The 13,487-nt window shown below is 43.6% G+C and overlaps 1 protein-coding gene across 1 annotated transcript; it reads right to left on the bottom strand.

Annotated features, from left to right (window-relative positions):
* Window positions 1-7,252: 7,252 nt before the first annotated feature.
* Window positions 7,253-13,261, bottom strand: FGF3 (fibroblast growth factor 3). The gene is made up of 3 exons (XM_072865445.1): window positions 13,003-13,261; window positions 10,817-10,920; window positions 7,253-7,585 (listed from the first exon to the last, which is right to left on the bottom strand). The coding sequence occupies exons 1-3, from the start codon at window positions 13,259-13,261 to the stop codon at window positions 7,253-7,255; spliced, it is 696 nt and encodes a 231-aa protein (XP_072721546.1).
* Between the last annotated feature and the right edge of the window lie 226 nt (window positions 13,262-13,487).

Here is a 13,487-nt window from a genome sequence, read left to right as displayed (position 1 = left end):
AAGCCCAGGCTGCTCGTCCATGTCCTGTGCTTGGGCCACTGCGGCAAAGCTTGAAGCCCAAACTCCAACGTCAGTCTCTTGCCTGTGAAGTCTGAAGGGCTCGTTGTTAGCTCGTTTGTAAATCGTATCAGATATAGCTTACGTTATGTAAATGCTAAATGGCTGATATCACAAAGAGTATTCTAACAAGATGGATTTGAATTAGTGGGAGTTAATGCATTTCATCCCACCATATGTTGTTTCACTTGTTTGTTTCTTTGTTGGTGTATTTTCTTGGTAAAAGATACTTCTTTTGTGATACTTCTAAATGCTATACTTATTACCAGTAAAAATGTTTGCATTCCAAAAGGAGAAAAAGAAGAGCTGTCAGTAAAGTCCTTTTGTGCACAGATTATTGTTTGGATAAGACAGATCACAGCAGTTCCTATCAAGATCTTTTTGGCAGAGTGGCATGCTGATCTCCTTGCAAACATTTGGTTCTTAGAAAACAATTCTGCACATAAACAGTGCATAAATAGTTGTCCTAATTGAATGCCTCTTTTTACAAGGCCTTCAGCACACTACTGGTAATTAAAATTGAAAAATTTCAATTCCAGGAGTATAAAAATACGTAGAATCTTGTTTGCTTTGGGCTCAAAGATGTAATTGGATTTGCTGTATGTATATGACATTCAGTAATTTCATGATGACTAAACTTAGAAAGGTTTGGCTTTATTTCTTTTAATACGTTTTCAGAGAGGTGCGTTGTAAACCACTCTCTTTTAGTACTCTCCCTGAGTCTTTGAGGCCAGAAAAAGGATTCCTCATTTTTAATGCAATTGATAATAACTTTCTCTGAGGAAAAATCCATATAACTATGCAATACATGTACATATAAATATGAAGACTCTTATGCTTTATATCAAATACAAATAAGCACTAAGATTAAAAGTCTTCATTGTCATCATTAACAGCTTTATTTTCCGAAGTTATTGTTTACGCCTGAGAGGGAGATTCTGGATGTCAATGCACAGCGGTGGCAGGGTGCTCAGGGGAAAGGTTTTCACTGTAACTCAAGAGGATTTTTCAATGGCATCGTTTTGTGATGTCTCATATTGCCCTGCCTGGCTACAACTTTAAATATATTTACTTGTCTGCTCCTCTGAGCTCATATTTACTGATGAGGCTGTGAATCAAATAGTTGATGATGAATATCAGTGTATTATAACAGCTTTGCTGTCTAGGTTTTTTTCAGCCTGAACTGTTCTGGATGGGACTAAACCTTCTGAAAGCTGGGGGAGTAACCACATCCTCGATTCGGACAATTATAAGAAATAGTTAAGCCTTGTCGACTGAATAGTTGAACTAATGGCAGCCCCATTCCAAAACCAGGTCCATGCAACCACCCAAAGCAAAGGCACGTGTGGTCAAAAGGATTTCTTTGCCTATTGTTTTGCAGAGGGTTGTACATCTGCAAAGAAAAGCAGAGAAGAAAGAGGAAACATCAGGAAGTAAAGCAGGAAATCCAAGAGCTCACAAAAGGACTCGAAACAGAGAGGGTTTGGGGCTAGGTACTGCCATTAAAAAGAACGAACAAAAAAATCCTCTCTAGCATTATTTCATGCTTGTGGTGGCTGAGGAAGACAGATTTTATACATTCTTTGTAATTAAATAAGATTACCTTGAGAAATGTCACCAGTCTCTCTTCTAAACGCTGAGGGTACGAGTGTGAAGCAGTTTCCAAATACAAATGGGGTGCACTGCTATTCCTGCTGAAGCAAACGGGTAACGGTAGCAGGGCTTGTAGAAACGAATATCAGACCTATAGCAAGTGATCAAAGAGTCAGAAATATCACAAAATTACTAAAATATAATCTCAGGATGGCACAGCAATGACCCTCAAAGAGAAGGAAAATCCACGCTGAGAAAGTGGAGAAAAATGTGTAAATTGGGAAAAAATTCATGCTTTGTAACTTAGTTATTCAACATGGGGTAGCTATTTATGTTTCATGCAAAACTCTTGCTTTTTATGAACAGACAACCAAAAAAGTATTAACATAATCACCAAAGACCAGAATATTTTACATGAAGTTTTGAACAGCTTGGAATATAAGAGCTATGATGGGCTAAAGCAAGGATTAAAGGAACTAAAAAAATCTGCTTCAGATATAAATCAAGAAGCCATGGATCAGGCTGCATGTCTTCCGTCTGGAAGCAAGTGAATGAAAACTGCTTGCCAAAATCCCTTCGTGCACTGTTCTCTGCCTCATGCCCATGAAAGAAAAGGATATTCAAGTCCAGTTCAAGTAATGTATGAGTGCCTGGGAAAGTAACACAATATTTGTATAATTAGTGCAATTTCTACAGAACAGTATTTATTTTTTTAAAAGTGCAAAACTGGAAGGAAACACTTCTATAAAGTGCTAGAAATGTTACCAACAGAAAGACTTTTATGATGTGGAGGAGGTGAAGGAGATGAAGAGAACGTACCTTGTGGAATTCAGGAAAGAGCTGGTGCAGAACAGCAAGCTGAAAAGGTGGTTTTTGGAAGTACACACACCAGTTGCTCAATTTTTGTTTGTATCTGGCAATTGAACAACGATACTGAATGTGCAATAAGGGATTTTAAGGCAAAGAACAGATAGTTAGTACACCAGACCATTAAAATGGGCTAGAGAATAACTGATCCAAAACCGAACAGCATGCTTGGTTTCAGATGAAGTTTGTGAATGGAGAGAAATCTGAGGGGTTGGAATAGGGAACTGGACTCTGAAATGCACGGCATGAGTCTGAATAGCCAAAGGTGAGGACAAACTAATAATCAGTTTGGATTCAGTACAACTAATAATTGAATCACTGAATCACAGAAAGGTTGAGGTTGGAAGGGACCTCTGGAGGGCATCTGGTCCAACCCCTCTCCTCAAGCAGGGCCACCTAGAGCCTGTTGCTCGGGAATAGGCAATTAATATGTGGTGACCATGCTCTCCTGGCTCCAGGATGAGAACAGCAATAGCTTTGTGCTCTGGTAACTGACTCGGCACACAGGATAGAGAGGGTTGAAGTCATGGTCTCAACCTCTGGTTTCTGCCCCAAAAGGAAACAGTTACAGGGTGTGAATGAGTGGATCTCACACCGGGTGCATCTACACTGGTGTTTGGTTCGAATCAGAAGCATGCTTTTGAGCAAGGTCTCCTGCTAGCTGGAGTTATGTCAACATTTGCTGAGCGGGTGAAGTGGATTCCTTCTTGGCAACGCTCAACCCAGAGAAATTCTCAGAGCACTCCACCTGCCAAAGGGCTTTCAGTCCATAGGGCCAGACTGAAAGTTATCCAAAGCAACCCTCCCACCCACTCCCAAAATATGCGTAGTGTGGACATTGGGTACTTGACACCAAAGGTTTTGCTCTACAGATCTGTTGCCGTGGGTCTGTGCTACATGCTAATGCAGATGTAACCACAGAATACTGATGGCGGCCTGAAAATGGACTCTGAACCACAAAACAATTGAAAATTGACCTGGTATATAACCAAAAGGCTGCAGCAGACAAGCTTTTTACCAGGCCTGGCTTCCCTGAATCACCCTTTCTATGATCTCTGTTTTGCGATGAATTTAAGGATGCCAGTGAACTTCTGGAGTATGTGAAGTTTGCAGGAACTCTACAATCCAAAATGGGTAAAGTTTACAACTTCCTCAAAAAAAAAAAGAAAAAAGTCTGATAATAGCCTGTACGATGGAAAGGTATAAGGTCACTCAAGAAACTTTTGAAGAGGAGACATCTTGACTTTACAATCCTACGGAGAAAGTAACAGTAACTCAAATCTGCTGCCTCTTGTAAGGCATCCCATAAAGTTCTGGTCCAAATAAATAAAATGGGATATAGGATACAACTGGGATAATTGTTGTAAATAGGATTTCAGCCTGTCAATATCTGGGAACTGTGGAATTCAAGGTTGCTAAAAGAATATTAAGTAATTAATGTCTGTAATGAAAAGTATTTCAACAAGAACATTAAAGTTTCTTAAAAGATAAAAAGTGGACAAATCCCAAAGCCATCTCCTTTGAATTGCTACAATGAGGCTGAGCAAAGAAAAATTCTGAGAATGTCAGTAAAATTGTTTTAGGTTTATGTGAAAATCATCACTTACCTACAGTAGTTAAAATGCCATTGTGTCCAATCAGTTAATTATTTTTTCTTTTGTCTCCCCCCTCCTTTTTTTTTTCAGTGTCAGTATTTTAGACTTTGTTGGGATGAAAACTGAAACTGAAATAAGGATATAGTTCATGCGTTAAGCTAAACTTCATTGCCATTTCCTATGGGAAGGTGCTTAAAACAATACTCCTACAACAAGCATGCAATACAGCTCAAAACAAAGGCAGGAGTAAGCAGGTGTTTTGTAATTAATGAAGTTCCTCTATCACCCTTAGCAATTACCTTGTTACATTATGGCAGGTAGTTTACACCTACTTTATGGTAGGTGTAAAAGAGAAGTAGAAGGAGAAAAGAATGTGAGGAAAATCTGATAAAAACAGAGACAGAAAAGCAAGGGCTACAGTCAGCACAAGCACTTGCCCTTGAGAAAAGCTAAGAGTGAAGACTAAATGTTTGATAGGAAATGGACTTGGAGCTGGCGTGAAGATGCCACCTTTGTGTCACGGGAAACAGGAGTTTGTCCACTTTCTTTAGACAATGAGGTTTGTATCAAAAATACCTGATGCACTCATTAGTCATTAGCTTTACAACAACAATTTTTAGGGAGAGAAAGCTGAGAATGGATCTTGTTTTTCTTACAAGTTGAGGTGAAATAGATCTGAAAGTGGCCAAAATAAATATGACCCAGAAATTAGACATGGGGGAAAACATCTCTCTCAGTTTTCAGCTGTAGGTGATCTTTCCCTGCCAGTTGGGCTTACTGACACTTTCCTTCCCTTGCATTTTGTTCTTGAAGATTGAGAGCCGTGAGGACTCCCTACGTCCCTCTCTTTCCTGCTGTCAAATTGTTCAGCCCCCACCAGTAGCCTGAAGGGAAAAACAGAGCTGAGATAGGGTAGCTGGCGTAGTCAACAATGGTTCCCCAAAACACCCCTGATGCCCAGGATGCAAAACTTAATTTTCTTCACTGATACAACCAACTTTCAAAAGTCACCTTGAATTCTGCAGTAGTTTGGACCTTGTGTGGCTCACAGGAGAGTAAACAAAACAGAAAATCGGAATTCTTCTGTTTCTTTTTCAGTCTCTATGTTTCTTCTTTGCACAGCTTTTTCAGTGGCTCCTGACACGATACTGCCTGATTACTTCTGTGAAGATCCCATCACTATTTTCAGTTATTTTGTAAAAGCAAGAAAATTTGGGAACACGGTTCATGGTTTTCTGTACCCTTTTTTAAACCTAGGTCTGTTCCGTGTGCACCACATCACATTATTTAATGTACATCATTTAAGTATCATTACACTTTTTACATTATTTCAGTATAAAGGAAAGCAGAGATCAAAGAATTTTGGCTTTCTTATTCAAACATAGTTTTCTTGTTTGTTAGAAGATTACAGAAAAGAGACGAAGGTGGAAGGAATGGAGCATACTTTTTGGTATAAAGACACCTTTCTGTTTTTGCCTTTATAGGGATGTAAGCAGTGCTAAACCTATAACTACTAGGCTTAGTAAACTCATTCTATGGACTCATTTTACGTCTCTCTCTCACAGAACTCACCCCTTAGTGATGGGAGGTTTTCACTACCTAGTTTTAAATGATCATACTGTTATTCAGTAGGTAGCCCACAAGAAGGCTTTTGTGTCAATATGACAAGGAATGGGATTTGCACCTGTCTGTTTCTATATAATGTAATATTTAACTTACAGATCTTTTGTTAAATTCAGATTGAATGTTTATTTCAGTGCTGTCTCTCTTTTCCGCAGCTGTGCTGTATCAGGGCCCAATTCTAGTAAGTGAAGAGCACAAGGCCAAATCTCTTTGAAATGACCATTATTTGTGCTTGTCAAGCACATCTAAATCTTTGTACTACTCTATCATCTCCTGGCTGTGAAGACAAAATTTTAAAGCTTAAGCCTTTGCTCAAAATTAAACTTGTGATGTGGACTCCCCTCAACTTTGTAAAAGTTAACTTCCAGAATCAGAGTAGAAAAATTTATAGAAACATATTTTTATGTAGATTGAAGCAAAACTCAAGATTGTCAACCCCCATCTGGATTTGAAGCTTTCAGTTTAGGACTACCTGGTGAAAATAACAACCATTTGAAAAGAAAGGAAAATCAGAACATAGCAGCCACCTTAAATTAGTGAGTCACTACAGTTTTTGTATGCTCAATGTGACTGTTATTCCCTCCCCCCCGCAACAGATAAAACAAATTTAACCTAGAACTAGGAATTCCTGTAGAAAACTTGGCTAAACAAAAGTACCTGATAAAGATTCTCATCCCCAGTGCTGAATTTTCCTATATTGCAAGTTCAGTCCACACCACAAACTCAGCTTTCACATCATATTTGAGTCCTAATATGGGAGAGGATTCATCAATTGGTAAACAGGTATACATTGCTAAAGCTTGGCTAATGCCAATGCCACTTTACCAACATTCATTTATTTGAATGACAAGGTCAAGTGTCTTGGGTTTTTAATTAAACAAATTCAAAAATACTCTAGTCATATGTAGATCTGTTGAAATGTTTGAAGTAGCTTACAATTTTACTTTTCTTGGACAGTCATGGAAAAAGTATAATTGATACTGACTGATCATAAAATAGAAATAAATATATGTAAGTTAAAAAATAAACCAGTTTTCTAACTCCTGTATTCCATAAAAATAAGAATGTAGTCTTTTATGAGGAACTGCCAAAACAGCCATGAAAGTGCCATGCTTTCTCTGTGGACCCCAAACTGGTAAGTGTAAAATATTCATATGATCTGGGAGGACAGGGTCACTGAGATAATACCCTATGGCAAGTTAGAATGAAAATACTAGTAATGAAAATGATTTTTTTGTTTGTTTGTTTAGAAAAGCAAATGTGAAAGTCTGACAAAATTATTACATCCAACTAATTTACATTTGAATGTGCCTTAGTTTAGCTCACATCTCTTTTACCATAGATAATAATTCTACAATAGCTAAAAGTAAATGATGTGACTTTCAGTTATATTATACAGTGTCTAAAAAATGTCCGTGTTAATGCCTGTCATACAATCACAGCTGTTAGTTTTTTTAGTAGTATTTTGAAGACTCTCAGGCACTTCCAGCCTCCATACAAGCTCCCCCCAGCCCCCATCAGCGTCCTCTCCTTCTTCGCTGGTTCTTGCTCAGGGGCTTCAGGAGACTCTCTCGATATTTCATGTTCGTGTGGAACAGTCGGACCATTTCATGGTCTTTGTTATCCAATACTCTGGGCAGAAAGAGAGATGATTTCTGTGTCCTGCGAGTTTTAAAGCCCCTTCTGGGTCGTCCTTTCCCATTGATTGAGACATACCAGAGTCTCTCTGCACTGGCTTTGCGCTTGGTGCCGGCTCTGTTAGGTACAGTCCGGTAGAGACGGGACGCGTAGGTGTTATAACCCAATTCATGGATCCTCTCCACAAACTCACACTCTGCATTATAATTTTCCTGTAAAGCAAGCACGACAAAGTTTAAGAAAGACTATACGGGCAATAGCTCTCTTCTACCTCAATAAGACTGGACTAAAGTCTTAAGCAAGACTCAACTCAGTTTTAGGATAAGGACAGCAACACATGTGGTAAGAAAAACTCAGCAACAAGGTGCTGTCAGCAGTGTGAGCATACTCGGGGGTCAGAGACAGAAAGAGGCCAAAGAACAATCTGAAAAAAAATAATGGCATGTGAATAGGAATGAATGGCTCTGCTGATTGTTCAGCTGTAAATTTAATTTTTTTGTGCTTACAGATCTAAATATGCCTGTGAATGGGACAGATGATTTAATTGCTGCCTATCAACCTTTGACATCTATGAAAAAGGTAAAATACTGCGGTTTAATGTAAAATGTGGCTCTTTAATTGGTATATTAGTAGTTAGATACACCTGCAGTCTTTGGAGCAGTAACAACACCTTTATGAATCTTCTTTGTTTGCTTCAGCATAACAAAATGAAAGTACACCCTGCCCACCAGTGTGTTCCTCCAAAACACTAGGCTGCTCCTTTGTCACAAACGGTAAGGGAGAATACGCACCCATCCTGGGCGCGCACATTTTACATGATCTGTCAAAATTTGCCCCTTCTCATCTGGTCCTCAACTGAGAGAAAACAGTGTGCAAAAGCCTGGCAAGAGGAACGCCGTCCCCCTCCCTGGGAGCAGTAGAAACGGTGCAGATAAAAGGACCTCCCACACTGTACATCTTTTCTTAACTACAAAATCATCTTTGCTGTACCTGTGCGATTAAGACTTCAGTATCTAACGTGTAAAGCACAGAGGCAGAGGGGAACTGCTACCATGGTCTTTACAGAGGTTTTTTATTTAGCATTGCCTCTGTGGAGGACACAGAAAGGGCACAGGTAGCCAGGCTGGGGCCAGAAAAGCCATAGGCTCCATTAACAACATGTCTTTAATGCTGTTCTCTCACCAGAAATGCTGATAGGCCTTTAACAAGATTTTAAAAGACTCCACATGTCTCAGCTTCACAGCTGTAAAACGGAAGTGCCCTTCCTTGCAAGGACAAGGTTTTCATATGCTGTGGTGCTGGAGCCCACGCAACTACCATATGTAGATAGATTTGTCCTGCTGTCTGCCTCAGTTCTGTTTGTAGAGGGTTTATCACAGAGGATAAACCTAGACGATTATCACAATCTGCTAAGGACACAAAGGAATTCTGCAGGCTCAACAAACTCATTTTATTGACATGGGAAAATGGGTGATCCAAGGGATAATGGAGTTATTCCAATATCGTTTCATAAAATGCTCCCTGAATAATTATCCCCAAAGAAGTCAGTCTTATTTGAAACAGGGGCCTTGCACAGGTTCCTGGCACAGTAACATCAGTAAAGCCGTTGGTCAGTTTTTTCTAGGCAAGCAAAGCCAGGAAGTTTCTCCTGAGCTGAGCCCTCACCCTTTGCTTCTTCTGTGAAAAAAGCTGGAGTGGAATAGCTTTTCCTGGATTGTCCCTCCAGCTCTGAAATACAAGTCTGAAACAGTCTCTCTCAAACTTGAGCTGGAACAGCAAAAATTATCTTTTCTTGTTGTACAGAAACCTTTCATGGCTGATATTCCTTGGCACCTGATAGTGGAACAAACTTCAGGATGGCCTGATGCTCTTCACACTAGAAAGGGAAGTCCAGGAGAAAAGGACTCTCTGGGCTATCCTACTCTAGGCTTTTCGCTACTCTAGGAGAGGAGCTTTTTGCTCAGAATTTGTTTAGTCTTATTTTAATTCAGTTTAATTAATCTGGAGAAAAAACATACCTATTTTGAACAAGAAAGAGAGAAAGATGAGAAAGAACTTGAAAATTCATCCTTCCCATTAATTTCTTTGGGGCAGACGCTGGCTCTGAGCTGATGGAGGAGCTCCATTGAAAAAGATGCCCATTTTAATCAGAATATTAACTGGAAGCATAGAAATGGCCAGCCTTAGCTCTGGCACAGCAGAGCTGGTATGTCCTCATTCCACTTCAGCTGCATTTTTCTTTGCCAAAATTGTTTGTGATCTGCTTCTCTGCACCAGCAAAGAACCATCAACTTTAGACACAGGCCCCTTAATCAGTGTGCATCACATGAGACACATGACAAAAGCTGGGTCGTAAACACTATCAGAACATTCTTGAAAAGGTGGAGTAAAATACGTTAAACCAGGGAGGCAGCTGAGTTGATTGCGTTACCTAGGTTGCATTCACATGGAAAAAGCTCACATTGCTGAAGGATATATCATGCTGTTCAAATCAACAAAATTACATATAATGGCTAGTTGGAGGCAGCAAATTTCACATAGCCATATTTTACCCTCTTCAAATCTGTTTCCATACCACAGGATTCCTGGAGAAACTGCACAGTATGGCTGTTACACAGTAAGAGATCACAAGGTTGCTAGGGATGTAATCAAAGACAGTGGAAGAAATTCAAGTAGGTAGATAATGTGTATAGTATACACACTGACAAATATGCCTTAGTATGTCCCTGAATGTGAAGAAGTCTAGGCTAAAGTATTTTATTCACTGAGGGGAAATATTGGCTAGGCTGAAAAGCCAAGACTCCCACTGATATCAGTAGAGCCCAGATTTTACTTCTGGACAAAAAATGAGGTCAAAAGAGTAGGATAAGGGGTTTATTTTCACCTTTATCCTCTCGCACCTTCTCACACTTCCTTTCCTTGCTATAGCCCTGCCTTTTAGTACCTGTAAATTCTTTCACTGCCCAACCAAATGCTCTGTGCGAAGAAACTCCTGTCAGGAGGCTGCTTTCTTATAACAGAGATGCTCAATTGCTTCTGGATGTTCTTTATCTGACACATATATCGTCTGCCAGTGTCCAAGATCCACATCAAATATAAATATGGATAATTTTGAACAGAGATGGACATTCTGCACAGCAAAGGCTGGCTCCTGAGGTCTTTATCAGTGCATCCAATTGCCCAGAACTTTGGCCGTGTGAAATACCTTTGCCAAATACGTTCTTCTGCCTTTGGCTGTACAAGCAATAAGACAGTAAGGACACAGCTTCTTTCCACTTTTAAAAAGATACTGATTGGTTGCCTGTGACAATTCCTGACAGAAATATGTTATAACATTACTCTTTTCTCTATAAATGTTTATTTATAAGAAATCAGTGCTCCCCACTTGATCTGTTCTCCCCATAGGAAATGACAGGCATATGCCAGTCTTAAGCAAAACTTACTGATGCATAAAGTCTGCCCCTTTTGTTCATGGCCAGGTATCTGCCAGAGAACAAGCCCTTGATGGCAACGATTCCGACATCAACAGCAGTTATTTCAAGAATACCTAGAATCAGAAACAATTATGAGATGTCATTGCTCCCCATCATGTGTAATTTGTTGAGGTACATTTGAATGACTGCTTACCTGCAGAGTATGATTTCACAGCTATCACTAGCTCACACCAAAATCATAGTGCAATCATGTGAATGAAACAAGACTATTATTTGAAACAATATAAAACAACGACAATGTGGGAATTGTTTGAGACAAGCTTGACAATAAATCCCTAGATGTCTGATTGAGATTGAACTCTTTCAAAAATGAAAAAGATCTGACACTGAACTAGAGGTTCACTTAATCCTATATGTATATAAAAAAGTTTAAATCCTCTTTAATGCTTAGGAACACAAGAGCTCTTGACTTATTGAAACCAGTCACAAAGCTGTCCATTTCAGGACAAAGCCCTTGCTGAGGTCTCCAGAGGGTAAAACAGAGTGAGTCGGCTGCATTTTAGAGCCATGTATATAATCATGAAAGGAACTTGTCATTTAGGAGGTCATTGTAGCCCTCCAGACAAGGACAATATGACTGTCTGAGCCAAATTAAAAGGGAGGAGATTTTCAGGCCATCAAAGATGGGGTCTCAAACACAAGAAGAGTGTCACAAGCGAGGCTGGCACAGTACCTGCCAAAACGTCTGTGTCCAGCCAAAGGTGCCACGACGCTGATGGAGGCACAAATGGCTCAGGACATGTTGTGTTGTATGTGCAGGGCTCTCTAGCTGGCTCGCTCGAACTCTGCTCTCAGTTCTCCAGCTGTGGTCCAACAGCTTGGTACTTTCTATGAGTGTTTGGAGGCGAAAGGTGACCCTTGCACCCAAACCCATTGCTGCCTTTCGGCAATGATAAAGCAGAGCCAGGGGCCTGTCCCTTTGCGGACCTGGGTTGCTGGCCTGACCCTGCCTGGGAGAGTTGGGGTGGTTTTGGTACAGCTGTTTTGAATCAGGCACCGGTTCGCTGCTGAAGGATGCCTCCTCCAGGCTTTGATAGCGAGGGGGTTTTCCTCTAGGAAATAGTGGTTTTCCTTCACGGACTTCAGACAGATCCCTGAGGTCTCCCTATCTCTGTGTGCCATCACCAGCCGGGATTTACGCTTCCTGGGGTGGCGGGGCCGGCGCGGAGGCCGGGCTGTGCCCGCGGCCGGGGCTGGGCTGGGTGCGGGGGCGCCCGGGGCTCCCCCCGGGGCAGCGGCGGCGCGGAGCCCCGCTCTCCTCCCTGCTGCCGCCCTCGCACAAACCCCCTCACTCCCGACATATCCCGTTTCATCTTAATTACCGCCGATCCCGGGCACATGTCAAAGGGGACAGATGTGATTTAGCCCGTGGAAGCTCAAGCCCCCGGCGGGAGACAAGCTGGGGCGGGACGAGGGAGGCGAGGGCAGCCTGCAGCCCGTCGAGGAGGGCACCGGACTCGGCCCCGGGGAGGTGTGAGGCCACCGGTTGCCCAGCGGGCCGGGCCAGGGCTGGCGTGGGAAGCCCCCGGCGGAGCGAGGGCAAGTGACAGGTCGGGCGGGGTGCGCAGGGCAGGTTCCCGGTCCCCGTCGGGGGGAGCTCGGGAAGGAGCTGGGGTTCGGGGGTCCCGCTCTGCCCCGCGGGGACTGAGCCCCTCCGCCGCCGGCCGGGTCCCCGCACCCCGCAGGGCCCGCTCGGGAGACCCCTGCCCGGGCCGCGGGCAGAGGGGGCTGCCCCGTGGAGCCCTCCGGTCCCCGGGGACGGAGCGGGAGGGTGCGAGGGCGCGGAAAGGGCGCTGCGGGGTCCGGCGGAGCCAGCGGGGCGGCTCCCGAAACGCCGAGGCGAGCTCTCGCCAAGCCCGACGAGGGCAAGGGGCGAAAGCCCCGGCAGCTGGGGCTGCTCCCGGTCCCCGCCGAGGAGCCCGAGCCGTGCGGCGGCTCTGGCCCCGGGGCAGCGCTGGGCAGCAGCAGAGGCGGGAGCGGCTTCGCCGCCGCCCCGTCCGGCACCGTGCCGGCACCCGCCGTCGCCTGCCCGCTGATGCTGGAGCAGGACGCAATTGGTCCGAGCGAGAGACCCCCCTCCCCGCGCACCCCGGCCCGGGGGAAGCGGGATGGGGAAGGGTGCGCCCGGTACTCACTGAAGACGCTGTTTTTCTCCAGGGTGCCGTTGATCTTGCCGTTGGGGTGGATCTGGAGGTGGTACTTGGTGGCACAGTAGAGTTTCCTGCGCCTGGGCGCTCCCCCGAGGTGCTCGTAGACGCCGCCGCGGCCCCCCGCATCCCGGCGCGGCCGGGGGTCGCTCGGGGAGGCTCCGGCGGCCTCGGGCACCCCCGCGGCCCGCCCTGCGGACCACGGCTCCTGCAACAAACTCAGGAACAAGATCCAAATTATGACCATTGTGGCATGATGGCCGCAGCGCTTAGTCTGCTGGGGAGATGGAGGCTTGGAGCGAATGACACCAGGGGTCCCATTAAAGACGTCTTGCTAGCAGCACTCCAAAGTTGCAGAGCACACACCGGTTCGAGCCGTGGAGCATTGGCAAGTTTTTATCAGCCTCGATCTGGCCCTTTTATCTGTCTCAGATTTACTTAAATCAATAGACATCAGCAAAGGCCACCGAAGA

Source organism: Ciconia boyciana, chromosome 6 (genome assembly GCF_034638445.1).
Source record: "Ciconia boyciana chromosome 6, ASM3463844v1, whole genome shotgun sequence".
Classification (NCBI taxonomy): domain Eukaryota; kingdom Metazoa; phylum Chordata; class Aves; order Ciconiiformes; family Ciconiidae; genus Ciconia; species Ciconia boyciana.
Note: the sequence above shows the minus strand (reverse complement) of the source record. Positions and strands in the feature narration are given on the sequence as shown.

Coding starts and splice junctions, on each gene's coding strand:
- FGF3 (XM_072865445.1), bottom strand. CDS start 13,261: ATGGTCATAATTTGGATCTTGTTCCTGAGTTTGTTGCAGGAGCCGTGG. Junction 10,921..13,002: donor GGAGAAAAACAGCGTCTTCA/GTGAGTACCGGG, acceptor TTCTGATTCTAG/GTATTCTTGAAATAACTGCT. Junction 7,586..10,816: donor GGGGCAGACTTTATGCATCA/GTAAGTTTTGCT, acceptor CTTGCTTTACAG/GAAAATTATAATGCAGAGTG.